General features: G+C 41.8%; 1 protein-coding gene across 1 annotated transcript in view; it reads right to left on the reverse strand.

The window, feature by feature from the left end:
* LOC310822225 (uncharacterized protein) overlaps positions 1–21,684 on the reverse strand; it is a gene marked incomplete at its 3' end in the record, with an annotated part of 110,243 nt that overhangs the window by 79,616 nt on the left and 8,943 nt on the right. Inside the window, exons 4-13 of the mRNA XM_083694574.1 lie at positions 16,748–16,871; positions 16,247–16,522; positions 15,926–16,006; positions 15,221–15,340; positions 14,778–14,840; positions 10,410–10,454; positions 9,330–9,383; positions 8,044–8,088; positions 6,209–6,262; positions 999–1,052 (exon numbers count right to left, since the gene is read on the reverse strand). Of these exons, the coding sequence (XP_083550700.1) occupies positions 999–1,052; positions 6,209–6,262; positions 8,044–8,088; positions 9,330–9,383; positions 10,410–10,454; positions 14,778–14,840; positions 15,221–15,340; positions 15,926–16,006; positions 16,247–16,522; positions 16,748–16,871 (916 nt within the window). The remainder of the gene's footprint in view (positions 1–998; positions 1,053–6,208; positions 6,263–8,043; positions 8,089–9,329; positions 9,384–10,409; positions 10,455–14,777; positions 14,841–15,220; positions 15,341–15,925; positions 16,007–16,246; positions 16,523–16,747; positions 16,872–21,684) is intronic.

A 21,684-nucleotide genomic window follows, 5' to 3' on the forward strand; every position in this document is an offset into this window, starting at 1 on the left:
ATAGCCTGTAATTCTCTGTTCAGAGACACACACAGACCTCATTATAACTCCAAGGCTGAGAGACACCTACAATGATGCACAATCACAGAGCTCCACCAAGAGACAACAACAGAAAAGCCCAATAAAGAAAGCTGATACGGCGACTAATTAGAGGCAAACATGTTCATCTCTTACATGGCACATAATCCCACTGTGCTATGAAAGAGGAAAAGAAATCCCCCTCAAAAAAACATTTTCCTTGTATTTCAATTACAACAGGAATGAATCTAATTGAAATTCATTTTTATGAACAGGCTATAAAAAGGGTGTTGATGGAACAAGTTTTCAAACTCCTCTGAAGTACAGCAAAATCTTCAGAGTTTTTCTGGATGTTTTAAATCCCAGGCTAATTGAAGCAGTCTAGTACATACAGCTTATTTCAACTCTTTAAAGATCTAAATCCTTAATATATGTTTTTACATCACAGGACCTAATCTATGAGTCCATGCAGACGTTTCTCTTTTAGTTTATTTTTTTCTCACTGTAAGAATCTTTTCCATGGTGTTATATGGGAAAACCTTTCATCAAATCCACAAGACACATTCTTGTTTATGCGGAACACGTTCTCATTCCAGGGTCTAATATAAGAGAACATTTGGACAGGCATCCAGCACGGCATGAAGTTTTTGTGGGGTGTGTCTTACAAATATCACCTATCTTCATAAACATATTAATCATCTGCAAATAGCAGGTCAACAAATGGCATTTGATTGAAAATAAATTGGACAGCACAGGGAGGTCCACTGGACAGCAGATAAGGTCTATAGCTAGGGAGCTATGATAGCAGTTACGGCCTACTTTAGTTAGCCCTGTTTGGTGGAACAAGCAGAGAAGTGACTCAAACTGATTTGTTGTAAAAGTAGAGTTGTAACATCTGAGCATCAAGCATACAGCCCAATGTTCTCTCTCCATGTACAATTTTACATTTAAGACCACACAGATCATGCATTGCCACTCACCTGATCACCTTTGGAGCCAGTTGGGCCTGGGGTCCCTGGGTCACCTTTCAAACCCTTGAAACACATAGACAGACATTTCATCAAGCAGAGTTTCTCTTCAATTCAGATTATTATACATGGCAAAATCTGAATTGTGCAAATATATAGGTGTTGACACTGTATATCTGGCTTGGATACATTTAGAGCAGCATCACATGCATCAGATACCTTTCACTACCACTGTAGGTGGCCATTTTGGCCTGGACAGGAGATGGTGTCATTAGATAGGCCCTCTAAATCATGCAACAATATTCTTTTTGTGACAGACATACAATTAGCAGATTAATCTGCCTCCTCCTGCCAACCCCCCAACCCCCACACACACACATGGTGGTGACCTGGATCCTAGTTGTCATCGCCTTTTGCATGAGGGATGGTGGTTCAGTGATGTGATTGGACGAAGAAAGCTTGGAGCAAAGTCAGGCCTCTGGGTGGTGAAATGTGAAAGAGGAGGGACAGCTGAGATAAAAGCCTGTGAATAAATGGCCACACTGCTGATGGCTGATGAATGAGCTCTGACACATATCGACAGGCTAAATTTACAGCAAGCCTTCTTAGGTGTGACACATTTGGGACAGCAGCACCAACTCTTAGAAATAACGTAGGGGTGGGTATAGAGGAGAAGAGTGGGTGGCACAGTCGGTGAAATTACTCAAAATATGTCCATTTGTCTTAGTTAAGTGTGAGAGTGGAAAAGATAATAATGCTTAATTATATCGGCTGAAGATGATTACCTCCTCTTTATCACATCAGGACTGTCCCAGAGAGGTGACTAATTCACTCCTATGGAAAAACAGCTCCTCTGAAACAGGCCCGGTGCCAGAACCAACACCTTGGAAGGACCATTGATTGGATGGGGGGGGGGCGTGTGGCTATGGGCAGCGCTAAATAGATAGACATAGTATATGGACCTACAGTAAATACAAATATGAGATTAAACATTCAAACACGCCCCTGGAATATCAACAATTCAGAGAAAACAAATTTTTTCTTAACTTTTGATTGGCTGGGCAAGACGCACCCTTGCCCATAGCCACCGCTGGCCTTGCTCTGAAACATCACTATTCTTAAAACACACTGTACTGGCCATAATAGAGGGTGACTAATCAGGAAGTCCTATTTCTCTAGATAGATCCATTGTAGTCAGATAAGGACAAAGTTGGTCCAACCCACAGTGAATGGACTTGATTTCATCAATTTGTGTACTGGTGCTAAGCTACAGTGATGGCTCTGTGACCAGGTGTTTGTTACATTCAGCCCTGTATCATATCCTGCACATGCAAATATTGACATTCAAGCACTTTTCCTATTCCTATTATTTATAAGACGTAATTGTCATAGCTATTAATACAAAAGGAAGAATCCTATTCATCACATTATAAGACGTAATTATCATTCTATCATGCCATGTGAATGCTATTGAATTTGAAAGAAAGGGAAATTCATATGAATTCATAAAAGTCTTTTTTATATATAAAGGCAGTGTAACCTTGCCAGTGTGTCTCTGGATTGAATGAAGTTGGTGTAAGATATTTCTATCATGCTGTTTAAATGCTATTGAATTTGAAAGAAAATACAAAATCTAATTTGTGGAACCGATTTTCTTGAAATATACTACTACTACTACTTCTTCTACTACTACTACTACTACTACTACTAGTACTATTACTACTACTACTGCTACTGTGTTTCTGATTTGAATGAAGTTGGTTTTAGATCTCTGTACTGTATGGCTTAGGTGCCATTGAAGTAAAAATAAATCAATGAATAAATAATTTGCACAATCACAGTTAAAGAGCTTTGAATAGCCAAATGTTTGATGAATATCCATTATGAAAATAACTTTACCACAATTGTCTAGACGTAGTATAAGGACATTGTGCAATGATACCGCGTGGCAGTGTTATAAAGGAGAACATTGATTCATGAATCTACCTTACTTGGCATAGGTAAGGATGCAAACTTTAAGTTAGACTGAATTCTTTATTCATATGGAAAATGTCATGTCTGTGGTACTGTACTATTGCATCTTTCCTAGACATTAGAACCCAAGCTGCTTTGTGATATAATACAATTATTGATTATCCCAGAAATGTGTGACCCTACTTGACAGTTTAATCAAGTTTAATCATACATAACAAAATGGTACAATAAAAAAGGCTGTGGAATTTCTGATTTTCTATTACTGCATTATAATGTGAGAAAATGCTATAGAAATTACTTTGCCATCATCAATATGATATTCTCCCACAGGCAATTTTAGTTCCCAGATATGCCTCTTGTTATTGCAGATATTAGACATTTAGGGTATCCAAAAGTAATGGGACAATTGGCTTGACAGGTATTTCGGGTAAGTCAGGTGTGTTCAGTCACATCATTTGTACAGGCATAAGAGAGCTGTCAATGTCTACTATTGATTCTAGGCTTTGGATTTGCCATTGGAGTTTGCTATTGGTGTCTGTAAAGATGAGGACCAAAGAGGTGTCAATGAAAGTCAAGGAAGCCATTATTAGTCTGAAAAATCTGAAAAGGCCAAGGAAGACTTCCACAGTGGATGACTGAAGATTGCTCACAATAATTAAGAAAACCCCCAAAACAACTGTCCCACAGATCAGGAACACTCTCCAGGAGGTAGGCGTGAATGTGTGAGAGACTACCATCCGCAGAATACATCACTAGCCAAACTACAGACTCTTCACTGCAAGGTGTAAAAAAAACAACTAGTTATCCTAAAAAAGGATGGTCAGGTTACAGTTTGCTAAAAAGTACCTAAAAAGCTGGAAAAAGGTAACTAGCTAACTAGCTTGTCTTAATTGATGATTGTAACTGCTGACAGCAGCAGCAGAATATATTCTGTTGTACAGAAACATAATCTGTTCAAGTGCAAGCAAATGCCGCCAAATGCATTGGATGGCCCTACATCATATAGTAAAGCAATGACCCAAAACATACTGCCATAGCATAGCCAGCACTGCATAGGGAGTTTTTCTGGCCAAGTCAGTCCTCAGATTTAAATCCAATTTAACATGCATTTAATTTCCTGATGATAAGATTAATTGTTTGATTTCAATCCAATGTTTTGGAGTGCAGTGCTGAAAAAAAAAAAAAAAGCTTCTCTGTCCCGTTACTTAAGCAGGACACTGGATATATATATATATATATTCTTACAATGAACATTGACTGCTTGCATGAATAAGAAGTAGGATGTTTGGTCGATATAAACACAAGAGTGCATTTTTTCATGGTTGACTGCTTAATTTGTTAATGTTCCTGGTAGAGGAACATTCCCTAGCTGTGGGTCAATATTTACAATGCAGTTCATATTCATGATAAACTGATATGGCTGACTAGGCTTATAGTTATGCTAGAGAAGATGGGAACACTTGAACATGTGTTGACCATATAAGTCATTCAAATGACCCAGACCACAAGTAAATTAGAATTTAAACATCCAACATAGTAAATCAAGGGATTTTACTCATCTCAGAACTGACCACGAGAGATCTAGAATGTCTCCCCAGATTCAGGACATTTCTAGTGAATTTGATTTCAAGCTAACATAATCCTACAGTAAACAGGAAAGGTTCAGAAACAGAACATTCAATCTAAAACTCTAGGTTCCAATGCTGATTAAGTGGTGTCTTCGATGTTTAAAACTCTGTGTAATTCAGCTACAGTAGAGAGCCTGACCCAGCTTACAGCCTGATGGTGTGATAAGGAGACACAATGCTGAGGTTACGGTGGGGGTCACTTCTTCTAAATGATGTATGTTGTTGATCTTCAGAAAAAGGTCCCCTCTCTGCTGTTGGCAGCTTCTAATGACCCCTTTAGGGAGTGAGTGGACCTTTTCTTCACTGTCCCACCTCCCTGAGAGCAGCCAAGTTAAGATGCTGCACCTCTGCCTCTTGCTCAGGGACCGAGCTCCTGCCCACAGGCCCAGCCATACACACTGACATGGATGGAGAGGGTGGGAGGAGGGGGGGTCATCTTGGTACATCGTTAGCCTCTGCTCAGAGCTCTGGGCATTGCAGCAGGAATGTGAGGAGGTTGGGGGGTTTCTGAGGCTGACTCTCCTGCAGAACAGGGTCAGAACACTGTGGGGAGCTGTGTACTCTTGCCTGCTAATTACACACGCCGCTGTGCCTCCTCACTCCTACAGCGACGAGACCACAACACAATCTGGCGTCTCCCCAGTACAACACTACAGCAAGCAAATAAACAGAGCGAGAGAAGTAGGGACGTGTAAATGCAGCCTAATTATGTTTACTTATGCCTTTCTCTAACTGGAGGAGCTGCCGGTCACAGCCCCTTGTCTGACTAAATTAAATGAACGCAGAGAGGAAGTTAAAGACATATTGTTTATATATGGCAAAGCCAATTTTGCTATGACTCATACTATAGAGTTATAGTAAGGGTTTGTATTTATGTGGTGGGAACTGTTGATATGCTGAATGGCAGGCCTTCAAAGCTCCTTGGAACAAGATCCCGTGGAGTAACAGAGATATCTTGAGTGCCGGCCTACAAATGCCAGGGAGGTTACAGCAGGAAATGCTTTTTGTGACTTTCCATTTGCTCAGCGATTCACTGCCATGCATGTTGTGAGAGGCAAGGATGATCACAGTGACAAAGTCTAGGAAAACATTTGAATTGACACCTGATCACTGTCTGCAACTGTAATTATCAGTTATACAGTGTACCTGAATGGAGGGGCTAATTTCAAAACTCCCACACATAAAAAAGATCACATTGTATAGGGGGGCTGTCATCGTTTTTTCATAGAACCCAGACTCTTTTTCATGACACCATACTCTACGACTGTACAACGTGTCGCCATATGTGTAACTTGTATTACCTTCAGGATAACAGGCTGGAGACTCCCACAGTCCCATAAGTCTTGTATCAGAAAAGTGATACTAGCTCACATGCTCATACATAGAATTCTGTGTTCTCAGGTGTCTAGTTCAGCCTTAAATATAACATACTTGCTTTAAATAAAAACGATGGCCTAATATTAGACAGGACATGGAGGGGGCAGGTGAAGAATGTTCTTAAAACTAAATAGGCCAACCTAAATTAACATACATATTGATAGGTAATTCACAGCCTGGTTATGTGTATGAAATCAACAACACATTTAAATAAACAGTGAAGGATCAAAGGTAGCACCTTACATTTATTCCAGGTTTTCCTTCAGGACCAGGCTCTCCAGTTGCTCCCTTTTCACCCTGAGATGAGAGTAATACAAAGGAAAGTCTTGAGGAAAAACACTAGAAAATGTACAAAATTGCTTACTACAGTGTAGAATAACGTCCTTACTGCAATGCTACAATTGCCTTATATGAACCAGAGCTGCTGCCAAATCCATCCCAGCCTGCATCTCATCAAGTTCAGAAAATGATTTGAAATTCAGTTAGTGAATCAAAGAAAATCCAGAATGATATTTAATTCATTAATTGAACTAATGTCCTGAATTGATTAAAGTTGAAATGGAACAGACTGTGACTGTGATGGGAACCCCATGCTGGCAAGACACTATGATATGCCAAGACACCATGCAAATCCCTGCAATCACATTGCCAGCACACAGAGCACGATCCACCATTAGACTACACAAAGTGGATTTAGTCATTTTCTCCCAGAAATAGCCTTGCAGAACCAGGGGCGACAACGGACTCAAGGCCAATCAATAAAAGATGACAGTCAACGTTATCTAAAATGTTACTCTTCTTCTCTGGTTGAGGACATTGAATGACAGTGGTCTGATTCCCTCAAGACATGTTCCAGATACCACCAATGATCTCATAAAAGTGTCTGTCACTGGTATATGCCATCAGTGATACAGTCACCTGCCAAGGTCTTACACTGGAGACATTGGTCATGAGCATCACTATGACAAATGACTGGTTCCAATGTAATCATATCTAGACACACCCCTATCCCCAAATCCTATCCTATAATCCATATCAATAACGATGAGACCTGGGAGTACTGTATCCATTATTCTTGACTGTTCTCATGCTGTAGCAAAGAAAAGTTATTGTCAGTGGTGTAGTTTTTAAGATCCATTATACAGTAAGTTACTTGACATCCATAGTGCTCTCCCTCACGTGATATTCAATACCAGCTCTGCTGTACCATAAGTCACTCTGTATATACAGATGTATGCAATCTCAATAAAGTCATCAACCACCTCAACAATGGATATTGAGTGGTTTCTACTCTGTTTTCTGTGGACATCCAGCAGCAGCAGCAGCAGCAGCAGCAGCATCAGAGAGCAGTGCATCTCCATGGGCTGTGACAGAGAGACAGATTTCCCTGGCAGTCATTGGCCTAACCAGAGAGGAAATGGTGATGAAAAGGGGCCCTTTCATTAAGCCATTTTAAACTGTCCATCTGCTCAGGCGCTAGTTTTTGGAACTACGCCATTATGAACAAACAAATACGCAGCATAATACAGCCTTCGGAGCGTTTTACAGTGAACCTTCCATGACAGTATGTTGCCTTATAGTACTGTAGGTTCAAAGGCTAGAGAGAGGCTTTATGATATGCAATCACAACAAGGCCTTCACACAACACTATTTTAATTCAGTTTCAATCTGAGAGAGATCAATCCACTTTCAAGATTGCCTTTTCAGCAAATAATCATACTACACAATGCGTATATAGTGCTATTGTGTTTGGCTTGAGATGACAGAGAACAGCCCTCAGGGTATGAAATGATTGAGGTCTTTCAGGAACACAAGACATATGCTACATAATTAATTAATTTGATCCACTGCAAAGGGATTTTGCATGCTCGAATACCCCTGGATTGAAATGACAACCACTGGATGCAGCTATCTCACTCACATTTACCCTAAGGGCATCACATATGCCTATGATGAACTTTGAAAAAAATAAGAACCCCTAACCATTGATTCCCTTGCAATACCAGATTCCCATGATGTAATATGAATAGAAGATGTTTGTATGTATAGCTGCAGATCCTAGCTAGTACAGTACTTACCCTCTCTGCATCGATCCCCTTCGGGCCTTCTGATCCAGGTTCCCCCTGCAATTACAAGGTTGAAAACTGAAATGCTATGAAAAGGCCATGAAGGTTCACTCTCTCATGAGGAGAATAGCCTCTCAGTTGGACTGTGGTCTGTACCAAATGAATTTGTTCAGCACAGATCTGACTGTGCCTTAGCTTTCAGACACCGCTAACGGATTGAACTTTTAGTTTGTAACCCCAAACCTAATTCTAAATCACTTAAATACAGAATCTGAACAATTTTTCATACACCATTAGGGGTGGAGTGTTGCCACAGACTTAAACGTTCCAGACTTTCTTCTTTAAGAAATCAACAAACTCAAGCAATTCTATATGTGGGTGTGTTCTTGATATTCACTTGCCCCATTTGAAAAAGAATGGGAGACTGGATCCTTTGTTAATCCTTCCTAGCAATAAACTTTCCTTCCTAGCCATGCATTATACAGCCGAGAGGTTGTATGAAGAGAGGATATAGAACTCCTTATCTTGGTGCTCAGGAGTTACGGTGCAGTACTTCCTGCCTCTGTAGCTCACACAGAGCTCATCTGGATTGAGCTTTGCAATGAACAATACACTTGCACTACACTTCCACAGTGACACAACAGACACATGTTAGGGGCCAAGTTATCCCCCCACCCACACCCACCTACTTATCACTGGCCACATGGGGCTCATCCGCAAAAACTATTGGAGGGCACCATTTTATGGCACCTGGTTTAACCCAATCACTCCGCGAGTAAACCTATCAAAAAATTATAACGTCAGCTTTGTGGCTCCATTCCACACCATGTGTTTCACTGATAGCTCACAGACAAGCCACATCCATCCAAACACCAGAAACTTCTGTGCAATCTTAGAACTTATTGTTGGCCCAGTTGGTTAAGAGTGTTACAGTAGTATGGCCTCTACAGTCTCCTGAACTCAACAGGCTGATAAGGCCCAAGCATCAAGTTCTATTTAGGGATGCAGGAACAGCCTTTTTACGAGTCTTTAAAATATTATTAAGGGGTGTGGTGGTAGCTATGGTTATACTTTTCAGGTTGCTCCATAACAGTGCATGTGATGAAAGTTAGCTTAGGCAATTCATCAAGTGAGACAATCCAAATATACTTAAGAGTGTGGATAATATATTTGGAAATGAGCTTTTGAAGTTGCATGCACAGAACATACATACAACAAACAGAATTTATAAGATTTGTATGATCTCCACAATATAATTTATATAGAATATTAGATTAGACAGAACTTCCTGGAGTCACCTTCTGTCCAGGAGTACCATCCAGTCCAGGGAAGCCTGAGATACCCTGGTCCCCCTGGGGAAAAATAGAATAACTGGAATAATCCACTCAAAAGAATACTGGCAGGCAGGCAGGCATGCATGCACGCACACACGCATCCACGCACACACGCACACACGCACACACGCACACACACACACACACACACACACACACACAGCCCTGCAGTTACAAATATGGCCTAAAGACACCTCTAAAATAGGAATACAGCACCGGTGGGGTAATTCAGTTAAGATGGAAACACTACAATGGGCACACCACCATCAATCTCAATATTAATGTTATGGCAACCAATATAGACTTTGCATGTGTAGTGTTGTGGAATGCTGTACAGCTTTAGCCGAATGCTGAACCTCATCAAGGAGAGCAAATGTGGGGTGGGCTGCGCCATTTAAGTGTTATGTCATTAAACTGTATCGAGTTTCATGGACTAATATGTCCCTGCACAGCGAGCTTAACATCCTCTATGGAAATATGTCCAGGATTAACACTTCCTCCACATGCAGTAATGAATATATTTATTGGTGAAGTGTGACTTGCAAACAATCTTTCATCTGTTACTGAGAAAATCCCCTGGACAGGAGTGGAAATATTGTGTCTGATTTAGCATGTGGACTTTTCTCTTCTCCTCAGAGGTTAACCTAATGGATGCTATCTTCTAAGCTCATCGATTTTTGCACCTGGCAACAATGCAATCATCCAATTTTGCTCTTGTCTTTAGCAGGATACACTCACATTCACTCATGCTTCATAAATTTAGACATTTTGCACAGGGTGTGAATTCAAATGAACTAAAATTCTTTCATTTGTCTGTGCGTCTACTACAGTTAATGTGATGAAAGTCTATTTCCAGGGAGAAGATTCTGCTGTCACTCAGTGTTCTGAACTTTCTCTAGTCCTGTAAGGAGTGAGGACCCTCGAAGTGGGCTTAGGGGCACTGATGCTTCAAAGTGCTAGCTGACAGGGCACTTGTTCAATGAGATTGCCATGGTCAAACAGATAGAAGAGATAAAATGTAATATACTTCCACAGCAATCGTACCTTCTGGCCCGAGTTTCCTGGGCTCCCGTCCTCACCAGTCTCACCCTGAAAAGACACATTGGTCTGTAAGTGAATGGTCTGTTATTGACACATTAGTCTGTTAGTGAATGGTCTGTTATTGACATATTAGTCTGTTAGTGAATGGTTTACATTTACATTCATGGCATTTAGCAGTTGCCTTTATCCAAAGTGACTTACAACAAATACATTTGTTTAAGTAAGTGAATCATCAATCCATCAGTCATCATAAGACAAAGTAATCAATGCTCTGACCAGGGGCCATTGGCAGTCACAATGGTAGAAGAAGATTTTTTTATTTTTTTAATTATTATTAACAGGAGGGATACTTGTACAGCGGGTAGTGGGGGTGAAGAGGTCTCTAGGGTTAGGGTTAGTACAGGGGGGTAGTGGGGGTGAAGAGGTCTTTAGGAGGGACCATTAAGATGTAGCCTGAAGAGATGGGTCTTCAATCTACGGCAAAATGGTCTGTTATTGACACATTAGTCTGTTAGTGAATGGTCTATTATTGACACATTAGTCTGTTAGTGAATGGTCTGTTATTGACACATTAGTCAGTGGCTTTGGGATGGCCTGGTCACTGAGCACCCACCCATCCTGCTCTTACAGCTGTTCTTGGCTACTTTTTAACACAGTGGCCCAACAGCTGCAGTGGTGGATAATATTACCCGATAATTGGAAGGCTACATGTCCAAGACACACAGTAACCTAGTTTGACGAGCTTGTCAGTATTAGGGCCTTGTTCAGCGAGGGGAAACAACATTGCTGCTGCTGCTGCTACTTAGAGTGTGAGTATGGGCATGCTCTGATTCCATTTCTGATTTAAGAACATGACCAAAATGGCATCAAACTGAATTAAAATGAAACTTCCTCGACAACAGGGAAAGTAATGTCATCAGACCTTCGACAAAAACATCAGACAAAAACAAACAAACTTACATAGCATATCACACCTCTGACAGCAGTTAAGCTAATTACAGGACTTGCTGCAAGATAATATATTGATTAACTAATACAGCTTATTTATTCCTGATCACACTCATTTCCTTATATTATTATTATTACCATTTCAATGACAGAGAGTTGTGAATGAACATTAGATAAGATGTGCTGCCATTGATGTGTCACTCCATTGATCTACAGCCATGATTCTACCGTTTTTGGTGATATTCATGAAGTAGGACAAACCCTCCCTGAATCTATGAGAAAATGTATAAACTCTAGCACTGACTTCTATTCACTTTTGGCTCCAATTAAATTCTCAAATTAGTAATCTGTAAAAAGAGCTATATTTTGGCAAGTGTCATCAAAAGTGACACTTTAACAGTAAACTGTCCTGAATGAGATTGTTGAAATTATCCACTTTGGAGGTACATTGGGAATAAATTGAATTAGAGACAGAAAATGGAAGTAGGCAGGGCAGAAAAAAATCTGTAACATGGCACAAAACTAATTATGGGTATTGTGAAAGAAAATATGTTTATTTTTTTATTTATGACCTCCTAGATTCCACTACATCCAGGAGCTATAAATCAGCTAATACTGGGGTTTATGTGCAAGGCTGTAGAAAATGGATTTCCTTTCAAGTAAGCTGCATTCTTATAACCCACTACTTATCTGTTTAATTTCCTGAAGGACCCCCGGATTAATCACATCTGTTTAATCCCTGCGTTCTGAATTAGGATCCTCTGTGCAACTCTGACTGCAGTGTTGGATAATACTTTCTCTAGAAGTAACACAGCCATAGTAATCCCCCACTTTTCCCCAAAAGCTTCCCATGTAGGTCATAACAATTAACCTAGAGTACTCGTTATGGGTGAGTATAAATGCTCTAATCGGCATAGAACCAATTATGTTAATCTCCATAAAGGTAGGCCAAATTGTCAATACTGTAATTACCTTATTATAAATCAAAGGTGAGGGCATTTTTGCCTTCTCTCTTTTTCCACTGATTTATACAGTATAAGTAACACACATCTAAGTATTTTGCATAATAGCTGCAGACTGAAAATAGTGCTGTATTCTGTATTCACTTTCATGCCACACATTTATACCCTTAAAGCAATGTGATACACCTGATAGAGCCTATTGTAGTTTAATAGCCATTCTTACCAAATGAAGTCCCAAAGGGATTTAAACATGAGAGTGAATTAAATATGCATTTATTGAAGTGTGGAGCTGCCATCATTTAGTGCCACATTCTTGTAAAATCATATCAAGATGGGGGGAAAAGGAAATACATCTTTGAAGGAGAGCATGACATGTATTTGATATACCGTTGGTTTATATTCCCTGTTATTCTAATGCTTTTCTTGCGAGAAGTAATGACAGCACATAAACGTAGCAGGACATCCTCCAAATCCCACAAGGCATGCAAAATGTAGTCAGCTCATTGTTAATGTGATTTTATTGGCAAAGAGAAATGTCTTTATCCATTTTTTCCTGCTTCTAGGAAATATAGGTCAGCATCCTCTTTCAGATGCTAAGAATGAGCATCAAACTTTTATAAAAGTTAAGAGACAACAAAGACATGCAAAGAAGTGCAAATAATGAACACACATTGTACTGTGTTATCAGATTATTATCCCCTAGTGACTGTAACATGGATTCTTTCTGTTATCAAAACTGCCCCAGTGGCAACCATGACCTCTGAATCACAAGGCTGTAGCCTACTGTTTGGTTGTTTCTACATGACTAGATCTTGAACACCTCTGTAACCACTGTCAATACTCTTTCAGACGGTAAATATTGTTAAAAGATGTGCACAATTATGCATGCGGATGGCCAGATTATATTAATTAGGCTGTGAAGTGTGTTATAATTGGTCTTTAAAATTATCTCTAATGGACTTAACTCTCATGTTGTCACAGGGAGTGGGGGTGGGGGACTGTTGATTAATGAGCTACTCCTTCTTGACATGACAGCAGTCAGATGGTAAGAATGCACTGGACAATGTTACAGTTCACTAAGGGGGGGGTCGGTGTACATTACAAGTACCATGACAACCTTTTGCCCTGTAAACCTTGTGCAAATTGTGATTTAATTCTCTGCTGAGCCCTGAACTTAAACCCGACAGTGCCCCTGGGGAGCCTCGACTTGTTCTAAAGGGGATGTCAAACATTCCTATTGTCAGTTCACAAACATTGCTAGTGGGCCACAGAATAATGTCCTCAATGCAAACTACAATTAATCTCAATAAACCATATTCATAGTGCATATAGTACATAGATAGATTGGTTACTATGCCTACACCATATTGTAGTTACATGGCAGTACACTGTAGGTTGTCTGCTTACCAATACAATTACAATCATGATTTAAACTGAACATAATGCTTTTGTATACTGTAACAACCTTAAAAAGGACACCATTGCATTTAGCAGGAATTATATGCAATTTGCATGGCTCCAACATGTCATATCCAACCTTATACTTTAAACCTCTAATCTAATTTCAGGTCTTCAAAAAATATTTTTTGTGACACATTCAACTCTCCAATCACTGGCTTGAATATTGAAGTTGAGGAAGTCTGTTTTCCTGCTTCCTCACTGTGTCTGCTCTGGCAGGGGAAATTAGCCAAACTATTCTAGATTAAACTGATGATTAGAAGGGTTTGTCATTTCCCTGAACAAGCATTCTCATACTCTAAACACAAGGCAGTATACAGGTGGGATGATGATGATGATGGTTATGGTTATGATGATGAAGATTATGATGATAAAGTCGAGCCTCAGTTTCATAAGTGCAAAGGGCCAATTTCTCCCTTTGCGCTTTTTATAGGATTAATGGATTGCTGTGTTATGGTTCAGAATGGATTAATAAATTAAGGTGTTTTCTTTAGCTCTTGTGACTATAACAACAAGCTCACTGCCACCTATACACCAGCAACATACTAAGTATGTGGACAGTTACAGAAATAAACCAATTCCCATTCCTATTGGTTGGTCCTACAGGTATAATGATTTAATGCCTATGTAGCTGTTTCAGCTTCACTGAATTCCTGAGTGGTTTTCCCGAAAACAAAACAAAAATCCAACAGTAGCTCTGAGAAATGTTTTCATTTCAAGACCTCACCATGGTAATTAGGCCATTGACCTCAAAGGCCATCTGGTCTTAATGGGCGTATCACCACCTGTTCATCCTAATGAATTCCACTCATTCCCAAACCAGTGGCTGTTCTCCCTCAATGAGGCAACCCAAGAAATATTCAGCTGTAACACACCAATTCTGTCTATAGTATGTTCTGCACCAAGACAATGTAACAGCACAAATAAGCACAATATCAGTGAGCACCAATATATGTTACCGATAAAGTCAGATATTTGATGGGAAAATCCCCAACGTCTGTACCTTGTCTCCTGTATCCCCCTTTTGTCCTGGAAGTCCTGCCAAACCTGGTAGACCTGGATCCCCCTACATAGAGAAACAATATTTAAAAACAAACAAAACATATATAATTTAGCTTATGATCAAATTGATTCATGTTATAATCCACACATAACTTTCCAAAAGATGAAATTCAGCAAGGCATCCCTGCTTCAATAGAAATTATTGAAGTGCATGTCTCAAACCAAGCACCCACTTAAGTGTGCCAAATTACGGCTAATAAGCTTTTATTCCTGCCTTTGGTTGGTGTCCAAGGAAACTCATTGGCATAAATGTGCTTTAATTTGCTATTTATCTGCTGTGCAGCATTGGTTGGTGATGGATTCAGAGTAGAACACTACTGGTTTCATTAAAACGCACAGTGCACTCCATCCCATTAGAGCCTAATTGCTGTGGACTGATTGTACCTTCTCGGCTGAACACTGACATCTGTCACTGGGCTGCTGGGCTGGCTGGGAGAGCATCCAGGGGAGCTGGCCTGTGACCAGGGGAGGGGGAGTCACATCAGAGCCCTCCTTGGGCTCACACTGGATCAATACACACATTTCATAATTTAGACACACTCCTCTCTTATACACTGAATGACAAAAGTTGATACAGAATGTAATTCTGGAATAATGTGAAATGTAATAACGGTCCTAAGTGTGCCATTATTGTAATCATAATCAGTTCATGTTTGACCCAAATTAGAATGCAACTTGGAGAGTGTCCCAGGAGAGGGACAGAAGAGGACAATTCCTACTCAAGGTTGTGAATTCCGATACATCATCTTCTACAATTTCCACACAATCATAGTACATCAACACTGAGATGATATGGATATGAACGCATATAACTGTCAGGGGTCAAAGGTGACCTCTCTACTTATATACTGTACACTACCCCTCCATTGATCAGATGGAATGTGAGCCGATAGAGCATCCCTCTCTAAGTCTGTGTATATCTTAAGATGGATGCCCTCATGGAAAAAATGGGATACAGAAGGAAAGTCTTTAAAAAACAACAAACCGTCCCTACTTACAACCGAAAACCTATTCATTATTAAAAAACATAATCTAATTCTGTTCACCATGGTTGGTATTCCCATGATGTAAAACAGAAGTTTATCTTACCGTAGAGCCTGGTAACTCACAGCAACTTTCCATTTCAGCCAAATAAGGGTCACAGTAGATTAGAATTTGTTGCAGTTCGATCTGCAGAGAAAAGCTTTTGTTAGATACATTATCATGACTCAGCAAAGATGCAGATTACATTTCAAAGAAGCTAATGCAAACAGTGTTCCCAGGGTCAAAACCATTAGGACTCAAACAACAAATACTGCACTACAGTGCATCATACTGCATTAGTATTCCCTGGGGCCACTGTGGCAATATATATTGTTTTACAAAACAAAATTGTTATTTTCACTGATACAAAGCAACCCTTAAACGTACATCTACTGGCCGACCGTCCTCCACCCGTGTGGTGATTACTGTGCGCCCACTGGGGTCAATGGCGTCCTTCTCATCAGTCAGCCTCCTCTCAATCAGCTTACAGTCCATGTAGATGGACACAATGCTGGTCTGAACAGCAACACTCAGTTTGTGCCACTGGCGGTCAAACAGGGCATGCAGGTCACGACTCTTAAACGTGTAGTGAAGGGTGTTCTTCAGCAGGCCTTGGGCTGAGAACTCCACCACTCTCTTGGCACCGTCAACCACAATGGACACCTGCAAATGGAGAGGATACTGAGGTAAATTACTGTTCATCACTTACTGGCTCTGTGTCACACATTATCATTATATTGTATATATTATTTTCAAGACCAGGAATCATCCACTGACAACACACATGCCGCATTAGTCACAGTGTGAAATCCAACACCCAAACCAGTATGAAATCTAGCACAGTGTTCTCCTTTCCAGACAACAGTATCTTGAGGTCTCTCTACCTACCTGGGTTTCTCCAGATTGGTCGAATATCTGCCAAAGATACCAGCGGTCTTTCTTGGTAGTTTTCCTCAGCCGAAAGGTGGCAACAAGAGAGTATTCACCTGACAACCCATTGGGAAATACCAATCTGAAGAAGAAAAAAAATATTCAGTGGCTTAAGAAGCTGGACATCAGCAAACTGCAGTGTCATACAGTAAAACCTGAAAACTATGGACCTGATAATAAAAGCAGTTCACAACTTTCAGTGTTATTTCTACGTTGAATGTCTTAAAAGCCGTATCACTGAACGGTAAGTAGTCCAATAAATTTTGATAACTTCAAAAATAATTTTCCTTGCTCTCCCTGCTGTACAATAGCAGCTCACATAAAAAGCTTTGATTTAATACCAAACATGATTCATCTAGCTTAAGTAAAAAAAAGGTTACAAATGTAACCCAGGCTCTCTAAAGGACTATGAGACTCGCACTCTTGTGTACCTTTTGCTGAAGACCCCTATTCAATCATGCCTGATACTGGCCGGTGATGCTTGCAAGTGATAATCCCACCTCTCACCCGTTCCAATAAAGGGATGCTGCACGTACGCCATTTCATGCAATCACCTAGAATTGTAAGCCTCAACAATGACCCCCATAACCCAATGGGAGAGGCCCTGGGTAAACAGCGCCCTACCTTGGCAGGGTTCGCAGTGCTGGCAAACAACTGATCACAAACCCTGAACGATGCCAACCTGTCCATGTAACGCGCAGCGCATGCACTGGACAGAGGGTGTTCATACACTCCTGTCCTGAAGGAAAGGCTGGGAAATGGAAAGGGCGCAGGAACGGACGCTGGGTTAGGGCATAACTTAACCTTAATGTCGCCAGGGGCATACCGGAGCACGCGTAGCCGCTGCTGGGCAAGAGCATCTGTTCCTAGCGGAGCGTGGTGATCTGTGATCGCAAAGAATGACGGTAACGGTACATTTTCTAATGATACAAACAGATCTGTGGTTGCTGTGCCATAGCATCTCCAAACCTCTTGGACAACCTGTGGGTGTAGTCGCCATTCCGCTGGAAGGGATCCTCCCTGCGACAGTGTGTCGCTCCTGTGTCCAGATTTCCTGGCACGAGTGGTCCTAAGGGACAACAATTGTTTGCTGCTCTGTCCCACTGACAGGAGTTGGAGAGAGCATGTTCCTCCTTTGTGGGAAGTGGCTTACGCCATTACGCCATTGATCTTTCTGACCAGGATAACCAGCATAAGGATGTCCCTGCAGGAATGGGAAAAAGTGTTTGAGGGCTAGAAACATTGTAGACGTTATGTGGGCTACTAGAATACGATCGACCAAAGGGCCCTAACCAAGTGCCATCACCCCATGGGTGAGCTCCGGAGTTGGGAGGACTGGTCTCACCACCACACCAGTGCTGCCAGACACCGTGTGGAGATGAGCACTCGTCATTGCTGATGGCAAGACAGATCCAGGTGGAGTGAGGACACCCACTGTTGGAAGTCCTGCATGTGGAGGAGGGCAAGCTGAATCACCACAATCTAAGCCATTAGACCCAAGAGCCTCAGACACGTGTGGTATGAAACTGACGTAGCTGGGCGGAACACCTGCAGACACCCGTTCAATGCCGTGTATCTGGCTGGTGGTGAAGGAAGTTCTGTCTAAGCATGTGAAACCGATGTATGTAACTGATGTGGCCAGTATGGTCGCGTCCCCTTGAGGTGGAGCTGAGGAAATTAAGTGCAGGTTTGGTTGCAAGCCTGTCCCAGCAGGGACTTATTTGGTATAAGGGGTCCTGGGCAGTGCCGTCTGATAAGGTTAACGTGCCTTTGGCGAGTCCTGCAGGTCCCCGCACCTGTTGGCACTAGGTATGGTGCTTCCGGCTACGCTTCCCAGTCCCAGGAGGGGCCTGTCCAAAGGGGCCGGAGGAGGGGGAAGGCAGTGGAGGGTATCTCTGCTGAGATCACTGGTCTGGGCCGGACCGGTCCTTAGCCTGGGGCGACTGGGCTGCTGAGGGTGACATTGGGATTTCAAAGTGCAGAGGAGGTCTCATGGTCATGACGTGGGTGGGGAAAGGTTTCTTCTCCGACCTTGATTGGTTCTTGAGGGGGAGGAAGATGGTGTACACCTCCTTGTCCTCGAGTCTTGACTGGACTCTCGCCTTCAGGTCCTCAAGAGCTGACCACAGAGAGGCCCATCACCTTCCCCACCTTTTTCACATCGACACCTGCCTCTGTTTCCTTGGACAAGCGATGTCTCATGCCAACTCCACCAGGTAAACTGACAGAAGTGTGATTGCGTTCACCTCGTGTGCTGCCTGCGCTGCAGAGTGGTACATATAGTCGTTGGTGTGAAAAACAAAATGATCCGCACCACTGGGAGCAGCAGTGAGGAATCCTTTAGAGGCAGGTTGGGCCATGGTTGGCAGGTTGGTGCCTTGGCTGAAGGCCTGCTTCCACAATGGCTTGACGGCTTTGAGGCATTCGGCACTGATAGGCACACACTGTTACATGGATGGGAGATCTCCCTTTAGGGTTATGCCATCTAGCCTGGTCATCTTAGGTGGTGGAAGGTCCCAGGGGAGCTCAATTTGAAGGCTGCCTTGCTGCAGTTGTCTTCCTCATTCAATTTCATACGCATCGTCGCCGACAATGGGGCTTGTCAAGGTGCTCCACAGCAACAACCCCCTCCACGGACTTGACACCCCATTTGAATACCTCAGTATCCAGCTGAGCATTTAGCTTAGAGAATGAGGTGTCGAGGACGGTGGTACGTGGGTGGATTAAATCCAGGCACAGTGGGCAGACCATGTGAGAGTCTTGCTTCCACAAGGCATGACCGCCTCAATTGGGCAGGCCATAGGGCTCGCCTTCTTGGTCAAGGTCTCCTGGATCTAGTCGAAACCAAAGCCATGTTTCCTGCGGGAGAAAACAGAGACACAGTGGTTATTAAAGAGGTTGCCACATGCACTACAGATGTAGCAGGGCCAATAAACGAAAGAGTAAATTCTCCCTAGAGAGAAAAAACTCACACACACAAAAGCAGTACAGCAATGAAGTTACATAATGGTGGAAGATAGCTAGCAATTGTCTGAGACCAACTGGTAACATTGCTATTATGTGCTAGCTCTGTTCGCACAAAGCGTAGGAGCTAGCAACTGTGAGATTAGCCGCATGCTCCAGTCATAATGATGACGAACATGCTAGCTAGCTTACACTTGGGACCTAGGTTCGTTACACGAGGTAACTAGCTAGGTATAATGCCAGACTAGAAAGTGCTCAGTAGTCATAGGACTGCAAACATGAGCTAGCCAACCGTCCTGCAAACAGGGTGCAAATGTTTTTCAAAAGAGATATCCAATGGATCAGCTGTCCAGAGGCAATGAGTCATTGAGTTAGCCAACCATCCAAGTGCTAGCCTACGTGCCGGACCAAGCAAGTTATAACAACAACCTGAGGAATTATCGTCGAGCTAGCAGGGGTTCAACAATTCCAAAGAATTGCAAGCACACAAGCTAGCTGTCAACCTTTTATTTTTAGCTTGCTCAAAGAGTTAACAGGATTCTCTTTAGAACACTTAAGTTAAGTTGTAGCTAGCTACAAGAATCCAATTACAGTACGCTTCGGACAGTTAGCGAGTGAAGAGTGGAAAGGATGAAATGGCATGTTTGCTGCATCCCTTTATTAGGACATGTGATAAGCAGGGCTATTGCTTGCAAGCATCACTGGCCTGTACCAGGAGTGATTGAATCGGGGTCTTCAGCAAAAGGTACACAAGAGTGTGTGTCCCATAGTGAGGGGTCGAACCGAGTCGACTAAAAGATAATTAATAATCACTGATCTTACTTCACATATGCACTGCATCAGAGGGCAGGATACAAGCTTGTAATGTATATTGGGTTTTAACGCATTAATTTGGGTTTTTAACCAATTAATTTAGTCATTAGCATAATGGTATAGCAGAGTTGTTAAGTCTGTAAAATTAATATTACCCCTCTACTCTATGATACTCCTCCCCTCCTATTTCTGTCCTTTTTGAATAAGCACTTTTTACCTTTCAAAATGTGTTTAATTAGCTGGAACTCAAATTCAGATGAGATTACATAAATGCATTAACAGCTAAAAGTGAGGGACCAAAAACACAATAAATCATAATCAGCAAAAATAACAATGATACAATGATAAGGTCATTCAAACACTGCTGAGAGAGAGAGAGAGAGAGAGAGAGAGAGAGAGAGAGAGAGAGAGAGAGAGAGAGAGAGAGAGAGAGAGAGAGAGAGAGAGAGAGAGAGAGAGAGAGAGAGAGAGAGAGAGAGAGAGAGAGAGAGAGAGAGAGAGAGAGAGAGAGAGAGAGAGAGAGAGAGAGAGAGAGAGAGAGAGAGAGAGAGAGAGAGAGAGAGAGAGAGAGAGAGAGAGAGAGAGAGAGAGAGAGAGAGAGAGAGAGAGAGAGAGAGCAGAAAGATCAGACAGGCCGGAAATGAGTTTTCTCCCCCATTGATCATCTCCTTTTCTCTGAGAGCCATACGCTCCTGCACTGTGTGTCCCTTGAATTCTCTGAGACCTCTGGAAACGGCACATGATTAAAATGATATATGCATTGAGTTAAAGCCACAGGAAGATCAAATGCTTTTGTGGGGAAGCAACGGACTCTGGGGTGAATAATCGCCTAAGGGCTAAAAGAAAATTTCCATTGGAATTCAATAGGAAGCGTGGCAAGGTCATTTACAAAACACAAGATTTGTTCCAAACATTCTTTAAAAAAATGTTAATTAGGGTTCCTACTACTCTACATAAAACAGCACATAGATATGTACAGTACAATAGGAAAATCTGAAAAATGCTACCTTGAGGTTTTCTTTCAGTCAACTAATTTCGACCCCTCACTACGGGAAACGCACTCTTGTGTACCTTTCGCTAAAGACAATCACGCCTGGTACAGGCTAGTGATGCTTGCA

This window comes from Argentina silus (assembly GCF_951799395.1).
Source record: "Argentina silus genome assembly, chromosome: X".
Lineage (NCBI taxonomy): Eukaryota > Metazoa > Chordata > Actinopteri > Argentiniformes > Argentinidae > Argentina > Argentina silus.